At 37.9% G+C, this 22,182-nt stretch overlaps 2 protein-coding genes across 4 annotated transcripts; both read left to right on the forward strand.

Moving 5' to 3' along the window:
• The first annotated feature begins 3,839 nt into the window (after positions 1–3,839).
• LOC145238365 (uncharacterized) lies at positions 3,840–9,124 on the forward strand. The gene is made up of 4 exons (XM_080101509.1): positions 3,840–5,935; positions 6,005–6,391; positions 6,463–6,697; positions 7,374–9,124. Exons 1-4 carry the CDS (start codon positions 3,851–3,853, stop codon positions 8,852–8,854), a joined length of 4,188 nt encoding a protein of 1,395 aa, XP_079957635.1. The 5' UTR covers positions 3,840–3,850; the 3' UTR covers positions 8,855–9,124.
• A 5,490-nt stretch (positions 9,125–14,614) lies between these two features.
• Positions 14,615–22,154, forward strand: LOC145237619 (DEP domain-containing protein 7-like). 3 transcript variants are annotated; one of them, XM_080100554.1, is made up of 13 exons: positions 14,615–14,739; positions 15,079–15,188; positions 15,304–15,905; positions 16,060–16,175; positions 16,313–16,888; positions 17,359–17,480; positions 18,140–18,256; positions 18,459–18,528; positions 18,590–18,698; positions 18,891–18,987; positions 19,394–19,536; positions 20,390–20,612; positions 20,941–22,154. In XM_080100554.1, exons 1-13 carry the CDS (start codon positions 14,702–14,704, stop codon positions 21,285–21,287), a joined length of 2,670 nt encoding a protein of 889 aa, XP_079956680.1. In that variant the 5' UTR covers positions 14,615–14,701; the 3' UTR covers positions 21,288–22,154. The 3 variants fall into 3 exon arrangements, with proteins under 3 accessions (XP_079956680.1, XP_079956679.1, XP_079956681.1); XM_080100553.1 differs by having other exon boundaries at positions 14,615–14,735; positions 15,072–15,188; XM_080100555.1 differs by lacking the exon at positions 16,313–16,888 and having other exon boundaries at positions 14,616–14,735; positions 15,072–15,188.
• The last annotated feature ends 28 nt before the right edge of the window (positions 22,155–22,182 follow it).

Genomic DNA, 22,182 nt, shown 5'->3' on the forward strand with positions numbered 1-22,182 from the left:
GTCGTCAAGTACATCAATATAGCGATGGGTGTTTTGCGCGGTCATGTATCGAAATAGCTTGCTTTTAATTGTGCGATTAAAACGTTCGACCACAGAAGCCTTTGTCTCGGCGTTAAAAGTACTGTAAAAACCAATGCCGTGCTTTTTTAACAAAGCTTGAAATGGTTTTGATATGAATTCACTGCCAAGGTCTGTTTGAAGTTTGCAAGGCTTTGTTTGTTCAAGGATGCTGGAAAAGCCTTTCACCACGGAGCTAGAAGTTTTATTGCGCAAAGGAATGACATACGCCACCTTTGAAAAAACATCAATGTTGGTCAACAGAAATTTTACATTATCGTTGAAACGAGCCAATCGCTTCATATCGATTAGATCGGCTTGAAAGAGTTGGCCCATTCCCCCTACAACCACTCTCCGGCGAGGAAAGTGACGTCGCGCAGTTCTGTGCAAGGTATAAGCCCTGCTTCCTGAAAGCCATTGTTTCACATCGGATCGGTTTTGTTTGCTGTAGCGATGCAAGGCATCAACGCCGCCCAAACTCCCCGCCTGAGAGGGTGTGTAGTATATCTTTTCCATTAATAGGTTTTCCAACTTGGATTCGTTTTGGTAAAATTCAAGCGGTCTTTGTTTCCGACGATATATTCGGGTGTGTTGGTTTCTTTCAGGATTTCAGCAAATGTTTTCCAACCGATTGGATCTACATTCTTACGCTTACGAAGAGCGTCTTGAACCAAGTCAACGATATTGCTTCCGGTGATCACTTGATCATTGTAGATCAGTTGTTTGTGCGCGTCCCAATTTATGTTGTTCTGCTTTAAGTGATCTAATAGTGATCGAGCCTTTTTCTGCAGAGCTTTGGGTGCGCTTGTTACAATCATTTCCGCTGCGTCATCGAATGGCTTTGCTATAGGGTGAGTTGTTTGCTCGGCGAGATTGTCCGTTTTCAGCGCTTTGTTTTGAATTGCAGGTGCGGGGTTGCGTACGATAGGGAGTGCCAGGGGCTTCTCGAGTTTCTGGTGAAACAGCAAATACTTTTCCAACACTTCCTGGTATTGCGAGATTTTTTCTTGATCCGTCAAATCGTTCCGATTTAAAATCTGTTCCATGTCAGCATCAAGTCGTGATAGTACTTTTGTGGTCGAATCGCGGTACATGCGTGGGTCAATGAGCATCATTTTTTGCACGGACATCACTTAAACAACTTGCTTATGCCTCCAACCAGACTCGGCAAAACACTTCCTAATAATGGCGCAAGAATTGCAGAAAGGAAGCCTCCTTTTTGGTTAATCAATTTCTTCTTTTTGAGAAAGGGGGTTTGTTTTTTGGCGAGACAACGAAGTTTTTGACGATAGGGTTTCAATCGTTTCTTTTCAACGGAACTTAGCGGTACGTTTCCTCGCAGGATATTGTCTGCGCACTCGCTCAAACAGTTCACCAGAGTCTTGTCACAGCCGTTTAAAATTAAATGACGAACTCTTGCGTCGCCTTTCGCCAGAGCTTGCAAAGCCTGCTTATGTTTTTGTATCAAGGTCGACGGCATGCTGTAAAATGACGCACAAACGCAAATGCATTCGAATTTAAGTCTTTGGAATGTAAACGTAATGGGTTTCGTCCGGAAACGCTCCGGTGCGTAACCGCAAGTTTTCCGGTGTCTCTTGACGCAAGTCTAGTAATAGATATCCATGAGGAATTCCTGTTGATTCGCGAAACGCTTCGATTAGGGCCTTTGTATTCCCCGGATACATTTGCCGAGCTAGAACTTGTATTTGAGAACTATCCCGTGGATTTTTAAATAAAACAATATAATGAGCGTTTAACGATATGGTTCTATGCTCGCGGCCCTTGTGGAAAAGGTTTTGAATCAGGTAAACAACTGTCAACTTTCTATGATGCGATCCCCTGGTAAATAGATTAGAGATTTTTTCATTGCACTCTGTCATCAAATCGTCGATAACACACAAAGAATCTTGTTTGAGATTATTTAATTCATTTAATCCTTCTTTAAACTGTACATCGGGAAAATTGCGAAACGAATCTTGAAATTCACCGTAAAACCAATAAATGTTTTTCGGAACGGGATCAAATACTTGTTTTATATTTTGTATGAGTTTAAATGCGAATACGCTTTTCCCTGATTGACTAGGACCCGATATCACAATGGTTGAAGGATGTTTAAATTGAGCACACATGTCAAAATCCTTTCGAAGCGAACACAAAATGAGAGAAGAAATAGCTATACATCGCCATTTTATAGGCGCGATTCTCGAAACAGTTTTTCTACATTTTTGATTTCCCTTGAATCGATTGCGTGAGATTCAAAGCATGATGTATTGGAAATAACAGGTTTCAAGTATGACACCGGGGCAAACAGAATGTTTTCTTTGAAAAGCACTTCCGCATTCATTAATTTGGATTCGGTCGTTATTTCATCGACACGGGCCTGGATTTGAGAATTTGGATCCGAACAGTAAATTATTTGCACACGGAAATAGCCGTTGTTTGCCGATTTCGGAAATGCCAGAAGATATGGTAGACCTTCGAACAGGTAGGTTACGAGTTGTTTCAGTTGGTCGCAGTCGAGGTACAATCCTTTTCCCAAACGCACACTCAGCGTTGCACAGCGTAAGCGGGTATCTGCAAAAAACAATCAGTCACTCCCCTGACAATCCTCGGGGTAAGCACAAAGCATTTACCTTCCACTACATGTCGACGAGTGATTTCAGCGAAAATAGTTTTCCCCGAACGAACTTGACGATGCATGCTGTTGCAATTTAATGTTCGGGGTCGACATGAAAACCTCTCCCTTTTTAAGCATTGCCGCAAAACCACACGTGTTTTGTTTGTTTTTTGGTTTCGGCAGGCAAGTCCCGACATGTGGCGCAATACAGTGACGTATGTATTGCGCAATTAAAACTGAATTGACCAATACAAACAACCCTAAACAATTGCACCACGATGTCGCAAATTGCAAGGCTCTCTCGTCGTTTCCAGCCGCTGTGGATTTTTTCCCCCATGCCATGCCTTTAAGTGATCCCCACGGTTCAGTGCAATCTGTACCCAGTAAAAGCATCATGGCAAAGAATCTTGCAAGCAATGATATTATTCTTAACTCAGACGAAGATTTTCAACCGCTGAACAAAAGTTTGCGGCGCCGCAAAACAAAGGCGATAGTGATTAGTGATAGTGGCGACAGTCCGAAACAATTGTCTAAACTAAAAAAAACCCAAAAGGTAATACGCAAAGAACGAAAGAAGAGAACATTACGCAAAAACCAAATTGATAAAGAAAAAATGACTGAAGCCAAGAGAAAGTTGGAATTCTCTCCAAAAAGCAAACGACTTATGGAAAAGTATGATTTAGATAGCGACGAAGGGAATCCATTCATCCGTTCTCACCGACCTGCGACGTTAATCTCATGCAGAAGCAAGGAAAAACCTACCAAGCATGTTTACAGGCCAGTCAGACAGATTGAGAGGCGCTACCTCGAACATCTTTTAGGAGAGTCTTATTACAATCAAGAAGATGATCTTAGCGCAGGAACAAGTGGGCTCAATGCCGAGGCATCAAATCAAGCTGCGAATGCACCAGGGTTAGAAGATTCAGAAGATGAACAACTCATGGTCGACTTTTGTCAGAGGAAAGAAGCTACTGAAAACGCCGTGTTGGAATTAGTGAATCAAGTGGGAAAGACTTTCTCCAAAGCCAATTGATGTGTTCATTTCACATCCAATCAAATGTGTATTGCTTGTAATCTTATAATCACGTGTATAACAATGTAACACTTGTATTCTGCATCCAATATATAATGCATTTATTTCATACCTATTTTGTATTTCATTTAGGTCGATAGGCAATGTCTTATAGCTGCCCTAATTGCTTTCGGATTTTCCGGACTGAAGCATTGTTAAACTCTCATTTGCTACTGCACGAAGCAAGAGCTCATGCAACATGTGAATATTGTAATGGAGTATTCAGATACCCGCGCGATGTCCAACGTCATAAAACGACCTGTCGCGGTCAGCCAAAATACAGCTGTCAATACTGTGATAGTTCGTTTCCACGGTTAAACGATTTGGAGCATCATGTTTCCGAAAATCACCCGATATCGTCACGTCCGCAACAGAATTCTTTTGCAACAGATTTTGACCAACCGCGGATTATAGCCGGAACGGACGAAGCTCCTATATTCTTAGATGAAGAATTACAAGAGTTTTATTCTAGACACTGGGATTCCATTAGAACAATGCATCACATAGGACAGCCGGTAGTAGATAGTTTTAATTTCACATTTGACGACTTTGATCATTTGGAACAATTGCGAAAGTATTTATTAGAATTAATACCATACCGCGCAAAAATTTCTTTAAGCGTTGGTGCCATTCTGCGTCATCAAGAAACTGCACAACTACGTTACTATCATTCTAATTCGGCAACACCTGCAATTGACGAGCCGATTCCAATCAATACCCCCGAGGATGTCGAGCGATTTATTGCCATGGTCAGAGAGTTGGATCTGCTGGAAATCGGAAAACTGCAACGACCTGACACCAAAAACACCGTCGAAATTATTACAAACATTACATATTATGTTTACAAGTGTGGACGTCAGTTGATTGGTGGACGAGTAACGGAACTGCCGCCTTACATCCGCCGCAACAAATCAATCGTGTGTATGCTGCGGAACAGCCAAGGTCGTTTGCACAAAGACAATTTATGTTTTTTCCGATGCCTTCAGCTTTGGTTTCAGGACAGGCAAGTTAACTGTGAAATGATAGACTTGTATTCACGCTGGTCTCGTGAAAGAGTGGGCGATTTCGCCGGTGTTCAACTCTGTGATATTTACGCTTTGGAACAGTTGTTTAAAATCAACATTTCGGTTTTTGAACTGAAGAAATTCAACGGAGAAGTCGTTTCCAGACTCGTGCAACGCTCACCGTCTTTGTTGATGAAACAAACCTATCCCACCTGCAATTTAAATCTGTACGAAAATCATTTTAGTCTGATTCGAAACTTCAACCAATTTTCCAATTCATTTGCATGCAAGTGTTATGGGACGAACTTCAAGAATTTTTATGAATTAAATCGACATGAGAAAAAATGCACAAACAGCGTCAAAAAAGTGTATCCCGCTGGCTCCTACCAATGTTCAAAAACTGTGTTTGAAAAATTGGAATTTGCAGGAATTGATGTGAGCGCTGTAGATCGTTTCTACGAATTTCGCGCCGTTTTTGATTTTGAGAGCTATTTGAATTCAGAAAATCTGCCGTCCAAAACCATCCAAACGGAATACACACAACGACACAAACCGCTGTCGTTTTGCGTAAGTTCCAACATACCAGGCTTTGAAAGCGCCTATTTTCAAGTGACGGATGGAAATTCTCAAGGGTTGATTGACAAATTAACGAATCGCCTCCTTGCAATGTCAAACCAAGCGTATAATCTTCTACAACCAAAATATAAAAGCTTACTGGAACAAGTTGATGACCTCTTACAAGCCCAGAGTTTAAAGGAGTCTGTTGAAGTAAAGCAATTGCCCCTGTACCAGATTAGACGGGAACTAGAAACACATCTCATGCAACTCCCTGTAATTACTTTTAACGGCGGCCGATTTGATATGAATCTTATCAAGCCGTATTTGATCATGTCTTTGCAACAACAAGGTCAAAGAATTAGCGTTGTTAAAAAGGATCAAAGCTTTATGTGTTTGAGTACAGAGTCACTGCGGTTTCTAGACATCAGCTATTATCTGGCAGCGGGCACGTCGTACGAACAATATTTGAAAGCCTACGATTGCACTCAAATGAAAGCTTCGTTTCCGTATGAATACATAACGACGCTGGAACGTCTCCAGGAAAGAGAATTACCTCCACATAAAGAATTCTACAGTCACATTAAAGGAAGCAATATTTCCGACGAGGCTTACAAGAAGTGCCTAAACGTGAGTTGTTTTTCAAAAACATGTAAATTATTTTGTTTTTAATTTTCTAAAGAACAGTGTTTGTATTAGGTTTGGAAAGAAAAGGGAATGACATCTCTTCGAGACTACTTGGAGTATTATAATACGCTGGATGTATTACCCTTCCTGGAAGCGTTGCAAAAACAGTTTGATTTGTACAAATCCCAGAATTGCGACATGTTCAAAGAAGCCATATCGATCCCTGGTCTAACGGCAAAAATCATGTATCGGAATTTAAAACACGGGGAAGTTTTTATGCTTTTTGGTGAAAAAAACAAGGACTTGGTTGAACTAATAAGACATCAGGTTGTGGGAGGTCCTGCGATAATCCATTCTCGGTATTGTGAAAGAGACATCACAATCATCCGAGCTCTTGAAAATGGAAAACTACCTTGTCAATCCGTGATTGGATACGACGCAAATAGCTTGTACACTAAAGTAAGTATCGATATGGGGTTGTTTTCATTCGACCCAAATTCGATCTCATGTTTTGTGTTTAATCTTCTCAGTGTCTGATGATGGAAATGCCTACCGGTTTTGGAATTCGTCGACAACGTAATAACCAGTTTAAACCAGAGTTCAGAAACTATCACAGTCAAATTGCTGTCGAATTTTTGGAATGGGAATCTCATCGCTCAGGTCAGACGATTTACCATCAGTTCAACTCCAAAGAAGCTGTTTTGGGTTCAAAACGAGTTCGCGTAGATGGGTATACGTCATCGGGGAATGTATACCAATTTCACGGTGAGTTATAAATTGCAAGCAAAATGTGGGCCCCCACAGAACTTCAATTACTTCCTTTTCCCGTGGATATAGAAATATCCAACGATGTTTTCCTGCCAAATTTTATCCATTTATTGAACAAAAAGAAACATAAAAAAGCGCTATGCTAGTTTGATGTTGTAAGCGAATTGTTTCCTTGAACTATAAAAATAGTCATTTACTTGCAAAGTTCAATGAGAAATGACTTCCTTTTCGTTTGGACAAGGAAACATCCAAAGATCGGTGCGTTTTCGTGCCAAGTTTAACGCTTTTATTAAACTTACTTTACAAGTTTGGTGTTGCAATCGTTTACGTCACAAAGCGAGCTGGTAGTTTTCCAACAAATTGTCCACGCTATGGGGCCCTGGTAATACAATTAGGCCAACAATTTCCGCAATGCTGCAAGCGCGAACAGCGGTCCTATACATGTTCACTAAACTTTGTATTTTCCCAAATGCATTAATTTAAGAATTAAATGTAGTGAAATATAAAATAAACTTTGTTGAAAAAAACAACAAAACAAATCTGGTATTGCTCTTATATAATACAGAGATTAACACTTAGTTTGCTTTGCCTTGTTAGTTAAAAAATAATTTGCTTGTTTGGTGATTTACAAACTATAAAATGAAATCGTTAACACTTTGAACTTGAACTACAGGATGTTATTACCACGGCTGTTGTAAATGTTTCAAAGATGACACTTACAACAAAAAGTTGAAGAAGACCATGTGGCAATTACGACAAGACACTCAACAAACCACCAATTACCTTCGGTCTCTCGGTTACACGGTGATTGAAATGGCGGAATGCGCTTGGAAACATCAGAAAAGAAACGACTTCCAGGTCAAACACTTTCTCAACAAACTCAATCTTTTTCATAACACCAAAGGCAAAATGTCGGAAGGCGAAATAATCGCTGATATAAAAAACGATCGACTTTTTGGTTTGGTCGAGTGTGACATTTCTACTCCTGAACATTTGAAAGCCAAGCTCGCTCAGTTTCCGCCAATATTCAAAAATACAAATGTGGGCCGAGATGACATTGGACCGCACATGAAAGCATACGCGGAAAAACACAACATTTTGAAAAAACCGAGACGAATGTTAATCAGCAGTTTCCATGGGACAAAAATATTGCTCACTTCACCTCTCGTGAAATTTTACATGACGCACGGCTTGACTGTAGACAAAATTCATCAATTCATCGAGTTTAAACCTGTTGCTTGCTTCGAAGGCTTTGGTGAAAAAATAGCAAATGACAGAAGGCTTGGAGATACATCTCCGAACTACACGATTTTAGGGACGTTGGCTAAACTGCAAGCAAACTCGGCATTTGGACGGACCATAACGAACGTCGAAAAACACAAAAACATAAAATATGTGGACGCCCCAAAAGCGGCAATGTGTGTGGCCAATCGTCGTTTTAGCAGCATCAATTGTTTAGGGAATGGGCTATATGAGGTGGTAAGCCGAAAGGCTGTGTGCAAATTCAATTACCCTTCCCAAATCGGCTTTTTTATCTTTTGTTACGCAAAGCAAAGATTGTTGGCATTTGTTTATGACATGCTAGATAAATACCTTGAACGTAACAAATATCAAATTGTATTAATAGACACAGATTCTTGTTATCTTAGTTTATCTAGCAATAATTTAGACAGTTGTGTTAAAGCTCACATGCTAACTGAATTTTACCACGAGTATGGAGAATGGTTTTTGCGCCAGTACTGCCCTGCTCATTTCAATGACTTCCTGAAAGCAAAGAAAGGGGGCTTTCCCTGGGATCTTCTGCCTTGTTGTCTAAAACAATATGCTCACGATCGTAGGTCAGCGGGGTTGTGGAAAATTGAATTCCAAGGCCATGGCATTGTTGCATTGTGTTCAAAAACGTATTTTGCATTCGGCGACTCGAGTCAAAAATTTTCTTGCAAAGGGGTGAATCGAAGACAAAATGAAATGAGAAAAGAGAACTATTTCAATGTTTTAAGATCCCAAATATCGCACACAACTAAAAATGTTGGTTTTATGGTTAAGCGCTCCGAAATTTATACGTACAATCAATACAAGTCGGGTTTAACCTACTTCTACGGAAAGCGCATTGTTCAAGGCGACGGAATTTCAACCGCGCCCAATGAACTTTGAGCAAACAATCATTTGTGTTTTCAAGAACATGTACATATCGCAATTTTTTCGCATGACTTTGTAAACTCTTTTGTGGACGTTCAATAATATCCAACTCCAAAGCTTTCAATCCTCGGTTTGTGGACATTATGTAATTCTGTTTGTATTCGCTGTATCACGAAACATCTCAATGGAAGACTTTGTAAACTCTTTTTCGTCCAATTATATAGCAAATGACTTGGTTGTACAAACGTTATTCGATGAATAAATTCTCCCCGAAGCGCTTGGCAATTGACTGCGTCAAAACCGTCTTTGCAATATTACGTCAGAAAACAGGTCTGCAGGCGCGAATTAATTGGCTTCGCCAAGCCCTTTGATGGGCCTGGTAAACACGATTGCCTAGCGTACAATTGTTCCCATCCAATTGCCCTCAATAGCAATGCAATTCAGGAAACAATTTCCGCAAGCGAGGCCAGCTCACCACAAACGTAAAGATGATGCTATCTTGCAGTTTTTACCGTTTAGGATTATATCAATCTGGGCAACAAACTACCTAATACATACCAAACAGTTAGGGTTATCATCCATAGGATTACATTCATTACCCTCTAAAGGGTTATAGTTAGAATTATTAGCATCTCAAATTAACGTCTAAACTTAGGGTTATTACCGTCTAAACCTAGGGTTAGGGTTAGGGTTATAGTTGGGGTTAGGGTTAGGGTTAGGGTTAGGGTTAGGGTTAGGGTCTAAACTCAGGGTTATTACCGTCTAAACCTAGGGTTAGGGTTATAGTTGGGGTTAGCGTCTAAACTAAGGGTCTAAACTTAGGGTTATTACCGTCTAAACCTAGGGTTAGGGTTATAGTTGGGGTTAGCGTCTAAACTAAGGGTCTAAACTTAGGGTCTAAACTTAAGGTCTAAACTTAGGGTTAACGTCTAACCGTCTATAGGGTTAGACCGGAAGTAATACCGGAAGTAATTGAGCATACTTGGAGGGTCAAAGCCACAATATATACTACTGACAATAGAAATAAAGATCACAATTGGTGGATATTGGCTTAATGTTCTACACTTATACAGCTACACCGTATTACAAAGCGCTTAAACAACCGCTGTGTGCCATTAAAAAAATATCACGGTTAAAACAAACCATGCCAATCTCAATCAACAGAAAATTGAAGCAAGTAGTAAATGCAATTTTTGATCTTTAAACAATTATCTTCAATAAAAGCCTTTTAACGTGCAAATTTTTTGACAAAAAGCTTTTCCTCCACACAAGTCACAAGACGTTTAACTAGTTTCACGACTTTCCGTCCTATTCCAGCTTCTGTTAAAAGAGTGTTTTCCGTTTTGTACGTTCGACCTTACCGTGGATAATGTGTAATTTACCTGGGGGAATTGCAACAAAGTTTTCACATGGGGGTGAAATCAGTCTTACAACATACGAACACAAGAGTGGTGTAACCCTAAAGTGGGTAGCACGCAAGCCAATAAAAACTGGGTGTGTTTAGATGTCGGCTTGGGCTGAACAAGAGTGGCGATAGAAAATGCGCACACCTCTCAAAAAACATATGAAGGTTTTTTTTGTTTATTTTATGACGCAAAAGTGGAAAGCAATAAAAAAAGCTCATCTTTCCGATTATGATTTGCCTGAGACATGCCTAGACATGGCCTCAACAGCCTCTGTCGGTTATTGTAGCCGTTGAATGCTGCTTTAGTAATGTAATATTCCGAGAACAAAAAGGTATTATCGTTTCCATTGTGTCAACAAGTTTTGACGTACATTTCGCTTTTAAGTCTAATACATTTCACAATTCGACAAAGTTACCAACGTCTACGTTTGAGGGAGTTTGTTTTTTGTTGACCGTTTTTTTACGCGTGTTCGTTTCAACAAAGAAAAATGAAAAATAAACATCAAACTTTAATTGTAGCAAAAGTATTTTAACTTAAACTTCTTAACAAAAGCTGGTTTCATTTTATGATACCATGACAAATCAAAAACATTTTTTTTAAGTTGTACGTTTTACAGCTAAATTGAAACCAAGCTTAGGGTTCGATTCATAAAATCGACATGTGATGTTAAATGGGACCTTTACCTGACCTTTTGCTAAACGTGATATCCGTAAAAGCATGTCAAGCCAATTCTCATCAACGCGTTTAAAATGCTGTGGTACATTTTCCACGGAATTTTGATAACGCAAGAGAATATCATAAAACAAAACTTTCTGTCATTAAACTTGCCGTTGTATTAAGCCACAAAAATGCTTTAAAAAACGTTTACGGTGTTTGATATTATTCGTACAATTCATTTGGGATATATTCAGTTATTGGCCGAAAGGTCGGCATCGTCTGGTTATTTGGACACATTACGATTTGATTTGCATTCAACCTTGCAACCAATGTAACAATTTACAAGACATTGCTACCCGTATATGCTGCAATAAGTAATTGGTTGGCGCTTGAACAAGCCACAAAACACTGCTAAGCACGCACAAGTAATCACGATTATTATGCAATATCATGACCGTATCCACCATCATCAAAAAGATAAAAAGGCCAAATAGTTTCTAATCTATGCTTTGGGCAATGTTCAAGTTTTTCTAGCATGTTCTAAGTCGTGCTGACTCAGGTTAACCATCAAACCTGAAATGACTCAGCAAAAAAACATGCAAACAAGTCCTAATTGATTTTGGTCTACCATACTATTTTGGATATCAAACACCTGATTAACGTATTGGTATATTGCCAACATTATATATAAAAGAAATACTTTTACATACGATGCAACCTGCAAAGGTTCTAACATCCAACTATACAAGAAACCCATAAACGGAATTGAATGATGTTATTATGTTTTCATGACTAGCTTCACGGACAGACATCTCTTTTTGCAATTTTCACCAACACGATTTTGTATTTTTATTTTTATCGCAAGGAATGGAGATTTTATTAGCGTTTTATGCGTATAAGAGCAGTCGTGCAACTCTATACAAGGATTGGCTGTGCAAAACTTGTGAGGTTCTATGAAGACGTTTTTTGCTCGAAATATATGAGATAATCTGTTGATAGTTCATTAAACAGTTTGTCAACGATTACGTATTTCGCAAAGTAATACGGTTTGTTTCGGAAATGACACGCATTTAAGCTGGTGCCAAACCGGTTCAAACAATTTAGTGAAAGACAAAGTTTTCGTTGAGCGTGCAAACAGGAAATGTACAAGATTTTTACTGAATATAAAGTCTTATGCATAAATTCAGAAATGCGTGTCTTTCAGTAAATAGTCTTAATTTTTGTGTGTGTAGAGACATTAAAATGTTGTGCTTAAAATTCTCTAATTAGCGAAAGACTTAAATAGGCCGTAGAAAGCGAGATTTTTGAGACAAGCCATTGCTACAATACTGAAATTGTTTTGTATGTGCAAATACCCAAGAATAAAATAAACATATCCGTATTTCTATGAGCTTTCTAAAACATGCTAAATAACAAAGCACTTATATGCAGCGAAAGTTGATTCAAAACGGACCGCGACATTTTGTTCAACATAGAAAAATTTATTTTGGCAGAGAATTTTTTCTAGTGTCACGATGCTTCAGGTGAATTCGCAAATCGTGTTACAAAGCTCCCGCTCGCTTTTCTAAACGTGAAAGCGTCACCCTGTGATGTCACAATGGATTGGCAGGTCCTTTCGTGGAAAAATTGTTCTGTAGCTAGGCATTTTTATTTCGTTGCATGTGAAGGTAAAATCTTTACTGATTACAACCGCAGAAGGAAAATGCAGAATTTAAAACGCCAAGTAGCTTAAGAGAACTTGTATGTGATAAATGCATTTCAATGCGAATACTAGTTTATGTTTTGGTCTTTGATGTGTCTTTCTCGGACGTTTAGAACAAAATATCCAAACTGTGTTCAAGTTTTCTGGTAGTGGTTCTCTTCTAGCAAGACTAGTGTACACTACCGATAGACATTAATTATAATCGGTTTTACGTATTATAAAACATTTATAATATTTGTAAATGTAATATTAGGATCGTTTCGGTTTGAAACATTTATTACGTATAGATGCATGAACATGTGGAAAATCAGAGGGAATGTATCTAAGTATGGGTTTATTTTTGTTAGTAGGCCGACATCTATCATGATAGACAAATTTAACGATAGCGTTTTGAAGATTATCAGATAAAGAATCGACATGTAACAGCTTCTAGTGATAAGCGGACAGATGTTTCGGCTTTCATGTTGTATTTAGTCTTTCGACTCCTTTGCTTTAATGTTTGTTCGGGTTTACACTTTACAATTAAAGGCATTCGGTTGGCAAGCCCCAAAGTCGCTTATTTTATAGCCCACCACCAATATACGACATATGGTATCTTATCAGTAATTTATAACTTTTCAGATTACTTAATTATTTAGGGATATTACATAAGGAGGTGCATTAGGCTTACCATAATACAACTGTAACGAGTTTTTGGTAATTTATTACGCAAAGTGCATCACGTTAACGATGCATGAATTCTTGCGTCTTTAAACCACACATCATCTTATTTACGTTGCATTTCTGTGTCAAGCAAGCCCGATGTAATCAAAAGTGGACAGCGCTTATAATTGTTACGTCATAATACCGGGAATACGTCACTGACATTTCGGTGAACTTTTGTTTCAGTCCAAATATGGTGCTGAAGAAAATGGCAAACCTGCAATCTTTTGTATGCTTTCAATCTTATATACGATTGGCCTTTCGTTTCACTAAAGGACTGTAGGCTACATTCATTCAAATGTTTCCACACAAAATGACCAGGTTGTTAGGCTTATTACACTGCCATGTTTAAGGATGAAATGTTGTGTGCAAAACGGTGCTCATTCAGGACTGATAAAAACATTTAACAAAAGTTGGCATATATTACCTTATTGTCAAGCAATATGTTTTTCTCTTTGGTTTGAAGGTTTGTTCATTAACAATGCAAATATTTCAGAAATAATCCGATAGAATAACTATATGTAGCCTACATTGTAAGACAAATCGTGAAAATAAACAGTGACAATTTTTGAAAAACTAGGATGCTGTTAATTAACAATGTCAGGATTCTTGTCAGTCATCATAATTATTTTTGCAGAAACCTTTCGATAATCCGAACTGCAAATGATGCAGTAAAACACGCTTGACATTTTCAAAAGTTTCCTTAATCAGCAAAGGCCGTCGTTATTTTATGTATTTTAAGTGGTTGGGCATAATCATCAAAATGTTGGGTCGATTCTAGATGTTTGATCTTTTCATGTTGCTTCGACTGAAGACAGCAGGTGAACATAAGTCTTCAAACGTTGCCGTGTGCTAAGACTGACAGGTGTGAAAAGAGAGATAATAGCCGGCACAGGGGGCGAGTGACCAAAGTCTGCCGCGCCTGCTGTGGCTATCTCCAGAAACAACAGACCCCTTTATCGCCCTTTCGCTATCTCTTCAGCGGGGGTCCTTGGGCTGCAGCCGGATAGAGAAGGCGCGAAAATGATGGTAATGACTTTGAAAGGCACAAGTTCACCACCTCTTTATCGTCACTGATATGTATCCGCAAGAAAGTTAGTTTTCTTCTTCCGTTTTAGTCCTATATAACGTGAGCGTCTCTTTGCAGAAGAAACAGTGTAGCAACTTATCTGCCAAGACACAACTAGTAACAGTTAAAAGAGGATAGGACAAAGTTAACATTGCTTTTAATATTACCAGCGTACTATTAAATTAAATACATAACCAGACAGTCTTAAAATAAGTTTGTTTGGAACTTACATAGAGATTTAAAAAAATATTTTTTTACAGGGTACTGTATTTTGTGCGCGAGACTATTAGGTACTTGAATCTTTGATTGAAACCAAACTAAAGGTCATGGCGGCAAATATGAATTGTTCACCAGCTACCGGTAAGTATTTTGCAAGTTTTTAACTAATAAGTACGTTTAAATGCGATAAATTGGTGTGTGTTCATGCTAATGTACGTTTAACTGGTAGATATTAGTAAACAAATGTTATTTGTTTTTTAACCTACTTTTGCTGTGAGTTTATTATGCTTAGTGAAGTATAGATGTAGATTAAAAATAGGATTTCTTTATACATTATAGCCAAAAAACTTAGCGCAATATAGAAGCAAATATCGGGTTTATCGTTTAGCAGCAATTTATTTTCATAAAACACAATTGATTGAGCATTGAGGTATGTGCTTGCGTTATTTTAAAGATTTGCATTGATTCTTTTTGTAGGTAGTAGTCAGTTTCGGGCAACAAGAACATGGAATGCTCTTGTCCAACACTTGAAAGAACATGCAAACGTCAAAAGAAGAAGAAATATGAAAAAATCTTACGATGAATCCTTCACAGGTAATTTTTCTAACAAGATAAATGTTTGTATTTTGTAACAAGTTTTTTTACAGATAATTAGATATCATGTATCTGTTGCTGTAATTTAACACAACCATATTTTTTGTTGTTGTAGGATCAAATGCTGTTGATGTTTTATTCCATTTCGTCAAGCAAAATCCAGATCAGTTTACAAATTCATCTTTCATATCAAGAGACAATATTATCCGCTTGTGTCAGTCGTTTATTGACAATGGTGTATTTGAGCCGATTGGCACCTCGGTTGAAAGTGATCGTTGTATAAAATTTGAAGATTCGGCATCAGCACTTTACCACTTTATGGATAAACCTGGCACTGGTGATGCAACTGCAACAAAGACAGTCAACAACCGACAAGTGCTTAAGGAAATAGATGGAGATATCAGAAACAGCTTGGACCATATTTCAATCTCCACCACAAACAAGAAAGACAATGCTTCCACTACACCAAAAACAAAACACATGTTAATACCAACAAGAAGATCTGGAAACCGTTCACGATTTCCATCGTTTAGCGGTTCTTCTGCACAATCCTTCAAGGAATCGTTTCTGAACAATGCCCAAGTTAGTGATTCTGAGGAGGATGACAAAGTTCCTCGCACTGGACGACGGTTGAAGAGATCATCAAGTCTTGTCGGAATGGTTATGAAACGATCTTCTTCAGAATCAAATGTCCCAAAAGGAAAATCATCCAGCACAGTAAGTAATTAATCTAGACACTTGAACAGAGCTAATTTACAGTGTTTTAATTATTGTTGATTGAAACGTAAGTCTTGTAAACAGACACAATGCAACATAGAAAAGGAAAGTTTTTGTGGTTTGTTTTTGTCATAATTTGTTCATTCATTTATAGTCATCTGCATCAGATAGTGAACACACTGACGGCAAGGATAAGAAATCTGATGAAATTGGTCGAGGAGGAAAGCTTCGTTTGAGTCAAAGACTGACATTCCGTAAAAAATCCTTCAGGTCAGTGTGAACACGGTGAACTACATGCACGAAACTTTTATTTTACACATTTGTTTTTGCACTTAAACTTTCAGTTTATAACAAAAGCAGCATGCTGTTTATTTTCTGTCATCTCACTTAACAAACTAACATTGCAGCTCTGAAAACGCTCCAGAACCCACTGATATTAAAGTCCAAGCCAGCTCAATCAAGACTTGTCACATAACTTGGAAAAAGCCTCAGCCAACACCTATAGAATCCAACATTACACATCAAAAAAAGCATTATCTAGATCCACGACGATGTAGCTATGCTGTCAAAAGTGAATGTACAAAACCTCCACGTTCGATGCGAAGAATGATTTCTACTCCAATTTTTCTTGCAAAATCAAAGAAGCAAGCCAAACCTCTCAGCTTCCAACCGGTCGACCCAAATGAAAATACAATCCCATTTGAAGCAAGACTCTCGCACTCACAATACTCTACTAAGTCAACACCTATGATGAAACACAGGCTAAGAAGCAGCACTCTTTCCCAACCCGAGATCAAGAATAAGTTATCTGTGCGAAAACCTTGTGATACCCCTAACTTCGCCAGTCCTCCAAAGCAAAGGAAGAGAGATACAGATGCCATCCATGAAACCCCCTCCAGGTTTTCAAACCTAAAAAGCTCTACATACTTCAGTTCTATTGCATCTTTTGCTAATCGCATGTCACTGCGTAAAAAAGCACAAAGGTAGCTTATTCTTTTTTGTTTTGTTGCAGCACACTTACGTTACATGCAGCATGAAATTTATTGCACATTTTTTTGAACATTTGGTTTGCACTTATTTTTAAATCATTTGTTTTTTGCCTACAAGGTGTTGAACTTTATGTGGAAAGTTGAATTTTTTGTGTATAGGATCAATAAAAATGATATATTTCTTGCAAACGCCCCATTTATTTTTGTGATTTAAGGAAACTTATTAACTTTAGAAAAAATGTTTTTACATTAGAATACACACTAAAGTGCACATGATCTGCATTACCCGTTTAATGCACAAAATTTAATATCACTGACATGAAAGTACAACACCTTGTTATGTGATGTTTAAATCTAAACGTTTCTTTGACATATATATTTAAAATTATAACCACCTTACAATGTAGAAAAAATCAAACCACACAGTATTTTATTCCAATAACCAGTTGTGTGAATAAATGCAGAAAGAACGAGGTTCATTCCTGTGTGATAAAGAATCCATCAGCTGCTAATGGAGGAACAGCCTCAGTTTTTAGCACAGATGATGATTCTGATGCTTATGTAAGAAGGAAATTATCGACGCAAGGTACATAAATTACAGTAGACCAATTATAATTTGACAATTTCATCGGAGATGCATGTACCTAGCTGTTCGTTGATTTGCTAGAGCACTGGTTCTTAACTTTTTTGATAGAGTTTCTCACTAAACTCAATCACCAACTGTGAAATCCCCCTGTCACTTTTATGATGATGTTTTGTGCCGTACATTAACAATAATGTTCTTTATTCAATTACATATAGATTTAAAAACTTACAATTTAATTACCAAACAACAATTTAAGTACCATTACCTCATTGACTTATGCATTTTTCCATGTATACACATAATTTCCCACTGTTGGGAACTTTCTGACCAGTTAAGAACCACTGTATTTTAGATTAAGACTAATACAAAAAGTAATAGGAGTGGGCAAACCTAGCCTGCAACCAGTACCAAACATGATTATTTGTTCATGCTTTGTGTTCAGTGAAGAATTAAACATGACAATCAGTGTTTAGCCCACATTTGTTCTTAGTTTTATCATTGTGAGCAAAAGTTTGAAGCAAGTCTGACTTCTGATATCGCTCTTTCTAATCTGTGATTTTTTCACAAACCTAGATATAAATAATCTAAAATAAATGTAGAAGTATTCTTTGTACCATTTGAAAAACCTCAGATTTACTTGACAAACCATTATCTTTTAGAATTGTCCCATCTTCGACGTGAGTGTGTAAGGGTTCGACTTCTGCAAATTCTTGACCTTCAATTTGTGGACAGCCTTATCACATCACCCACTGATAAGAAAGCTCACCAAGATACAGGTCAGTTTTATCATTTTGTCTTTACCTAGCAAATACTTGGGTAATCAAGCATCTCAATTCGATAAAGCTCTGTAATTTGATGAAGTGTTATGAAGGCAACTGGTGTGGTCCACTATATTTTGCAATTAACTGGAAATTATGGTTAAAAAAATATGTTTTAACAATTTAATGTATCAATAAAACTTACGTGTTTTTTTTGCAGAGGCCCATGTAGGCAATGGTGTATCAACACATGGCGTACAGTACAGTGAAGTAGCAAGTGCATATGACAGGTATTTATGGAGTTCAGCATGGTCTTGGTAGATACCAAGTACTTATATATGTTCTTTGCAGCAATGACAAGTGGATTTCTACAGCCCTAAAAGTATTACAGCATCTCCCAAATGGATACAACATTTTGTGTAAACACGCAAGGGATCATTGTAACATGAAAAAGTTGAAGGTAACAATATTTTTGTCTATTGAACTGACATATATGTTATCCAACATCCAATTTTGCGTCGCTTGTCAATTCTAATTCGGAATTGCAGCTGTTTGTTTGTTGTGCATGTCATCAATGTGTAACATGATTTCATCTGCTTAGTGTGTAGTGAACAGAACACTTGCAGATCTCCCCATCAATGTTATTTTTCAGATGTTTTTTGCCATTTCTGAATATTACAAGTCTTTACCAAAACCAATCATTGAAGAGTCAATGGAGGAGATTGTTAGCTCGCTGGTTGAAATGCTTTGTAAGTGTTGATTGTTTGCAACTTGGTGTAAGCATATAAACAAGTTAAAGATCAGTTGTAACATTTAAGAAAGTTATCAAGCTCATTATACTTTAAATTGGTTTTCAATAAACAGATCATTGGGTAAAAACTAGCTTATGCAATTGGGTTTGTTCACCTTAACCCACCAGCAACTTTTACTTTGTTTTTAAACTGTGTCATTATAGTCCATGCCACCCCCAAGATTTAAAAGATACCCGTAAGTGGGAACTACTTCCCATGTTATGCTTAACAGTCTGGTGCATCTTGCTTTTAATGGCTACTGTGCATCTTACAAAACAGAAATTTCCACCAGCTATCTGTAGTCGATTGCCTGAAGGGTTATTTATTGGTTTGACTACTCACATATGATTTTTCTCGGTCACAGCAACAAAACCGGTTTCTGAGTCTTTGGAAGCAACCCAGCTATTTCTACATCTCCTGCCCGACTCTGTTTATAACGAACTCAAGGATCTTGTTTTGTTTCTGTGTTCTGTAATTAAGAGCAAAGATATTGTTCTTATTCCATCGGTAGGTGAACTAGAAGTTAAACTTTTTGCTGTGTTTATTTCTATGATTTATTATAACGTTGGAACAGTGTGCAACAAGTCTGTACAAGGACAATTTTGTGTGTAAAAACAAAACTGCTACAATGAACTGTAAATTCTTGTAAATATTTATTGAAATAATGTTCTTATTATTCATCACTAGGGATGGGCCGAGCCGAGCCAGAACCCGAGTACTCGGTACCGAGCATCACTGTTTTTGATTCTCGGTCCTGGCCCAGCAGTTGCACAGACTGACCTGAGCATTAAATTTGCATATTTATGCCCTGCTAACGTACAAAACTAGTGTTTGAAAGGGTATCTAAAAACAAAAATGACTTTTTAAAAATGCATTTGATGTGTACTTTTAGGGCAGCCGTTCCCAACCTTTTTGGGGCCGTGACCCCTTGATAACATTTGCCAAGTTGCGGTGACCCCAAGAATAAAATTAGTAGGCTATATATTAAAATTGACTGTATTTTTCTTTAACCATGAGGTGATCCGTGGGTTTATTTTATTGGGGCTAGTGGTCCATGGCCTGAAACGAGTTGGGAACCTTGCATTAGGTGACCCCAGGAAAATCGTCCGGCGACCCCACTTGGGGTCACGACCCACACGTTGGGAACCGCTGTTCTAGGGCATTTGCAGCTTAATACTCCGCTGGTGACGTTAGGGACCTTGGAAAGTTACCAAACTAGCGTTCAATAGGGAATGTTTATGATGTCACCATGCACCGAGCACCGGGCATTAACATGAGATGCTCAGTGCTCGACCAAACAGAACATTTGCAGTTTTGGCCCATCCTTATTCATCACTTTTCGGTTCTTCATTTCCCACAGTGTGATAACAAGTCAGTGATTCTGCAAACTTTTCCATCGGCAATCTTCTGCACTGAGAAACTGGATACAAACAGGTCGGATGTAGCAGTAGCAGGTCTCTTCCTGTTTATCCTCGAGCACCGTCACCAAGTTTTCTCCCTCCCAACATCTGTTGCAGCAGCATTTAAATGGAAACGAAGATTATTGGAGAAAGGCGAGGTGGAAAGTCCTTCACTCGTACAAGGTATCTTGTCAAGTTAATATTTCAAAAGCGCAGAGAATTTCTTTTAATCGTTTTCTCGTAAAGTTTGTTGGTTGTATGATCACGATAATGTTAAGCAATGTTGTGAAATGTTTATGTTGATAAAATTTTGGTTAAATAAATAATAACAAGCAAAACCGTTATGTAGTAAATACATTTTTTAATGAATTTTAAAACATTTGCTCTTGTCCTTGTTCAAAGAAAACTGCCAAAAAGCTTCATTTTGTCTGTGTATTAATGCAATGGACAATGGGATAAAAGTTTTATGTAGCATTTTCCTGAGTTGTCTAACTATTTTTTTTCTCTCTAGATTCAACTTTTTGTGCCATGATTAGCAATGAGGAGTTTAACCAACAGCGTGTTGAGTTCACTCAAATGCAAGTCTCTGAACTTGCCCGGTCACTCAGCAGCGATCCAAACTTGCCTCCCAAAAAGAAGAAAGACCTGCTGAAGAAGTTGCAAGCATCTCATTCTTCTGCATATGAAAGATCCCGTGGTCCAATGAAAGCAACGCACCCCCAACCTGTTAACACAAAACAGCGGCCCGAAACCCCACAATTAAATTTAAAGCCCCATCACCCAATTTTGAGAGCCCCCAGCTCTGACCCGCTTAGCCGACGTCGAAACAAATCTCGTCAAAAACAGATTTATGTTTGACTTGTGAGATTTGAGAATATATGGTGCAGAACACTGAGGCCTGAACGGAGCTTTCTATAAGTTGGTATTTGTCAGTATTAGCAGCTTGCCAATGAGTCTTGCTAAAAAGTAAGTATTTTCATTACTTTATGTGCTATGTTTATTCATTCTACTAAACATGGCCTACATGCTATGTTACATATTAGCTATCTTATTTTTTTGGCAATGAATTGGTGAGTATAATCACATATTGTCTGTACTGTAAGTTTTAGATTATAAAGGTCAGTTGTTTTCCATACATTTATTCTGTATTGTGTCAATGAACCTACTTTGGGAGAATACATCAGCTATTTTGTCTCATTCAATCATGATCTTACTATTCTCGCCATTGCACAACAATTCAATTATTTTTGATGAAGAAGGATATTTGGTGGATGGAGCAATCTAAGAATCTTATCACAAAGACAAATTGTAGTTTGTATTCTGATCAAATCATCATAGTTTATTTTATCATTTGTTATGCCGCAGTCCATGTAGTCATTTTGTGTTTGTTCACTTATGTTTTGAAAACACTGGTTATAACATTTTTACCTTGCGACACATTTTCATTCCTTTTCATATAATATTGACTTTTCACATATCACTTTGGACAAAATTTATCCTGATTAAAATCTTAAATTTCCTTAAAAAAAACTGAAAAACAACATGGACTGTACTTACGCACTGTGTCATGAAATATCATCAAAATCCTATTTTCTACACTGTGTTGTTGTAGATACTTGGTAAAATGCTTTAAACACAAGCGATATATTTTACCTGAAAGTGTAAAGAATGTCTTAGTTTGTACGCGTTTCATCTTTGTAAACATACATTCCAAGTTGCACACAATATTTTGTGCTATGTACTTCATTGGTTT

Source organism: Phallusia mammillata, chromosome 7, assembly GCF_965637545.1.
Source record: "Phallusia mammillata chromosome 7, kaPhaMamm4.hap1.1, whole genome shotgun sequence".
Classification (NCBI taxonomy): Eukaryota; Metazoa; Chordata; class Ascidiacea; order Phlebobranchia; family Ascidiidae; genus Phallusia; species Phallusia mammillata.

Bases quoted from the DNA above. Each gene is read 5' to 3' on its own strand.
- LOC145238365 (XM_080101509.1), top strand. From the start codon at position 3,851: ATGTCTTATAGCTGCCCTAATTGCTTTCGGATTTTCCGGACTGAAGCA. The intron at 6,392-6,462 runs GTAAGTATCGAT...TAATCTTCTCAG, and splicing joins CAAATAGCTTGTACACTAAA to TGTCTGATGATGGAAATGCC. The intron at 6,698-7,373 runs GTGAGTTATAAA...CTTGAACTACAG, and splicing joins GAATGTATACCAATTTCACG to GATGTTATTACCACGGCTGT.
- LOC145237619 (XM_080100553.1), top strand. From the start codon at position 14,702: ATGGCGGCAAATATGAATTGTTCACCAGCTACCG. The intron at 15,906-16,059 runs GTAAGTAATTAA...ATTCATTTATAG, and splicing joins AAGGAAAATCATCCAGCACA to TCATCTGCATCAGATAGTGA. The intron at 18,257-18,458 runs GTCAGTTTTATC...TTTTTTTTGCAG, and splicing joins GAAAGCTCACCAAGATACAG to AGGCCCATGTAGGCAATGGT.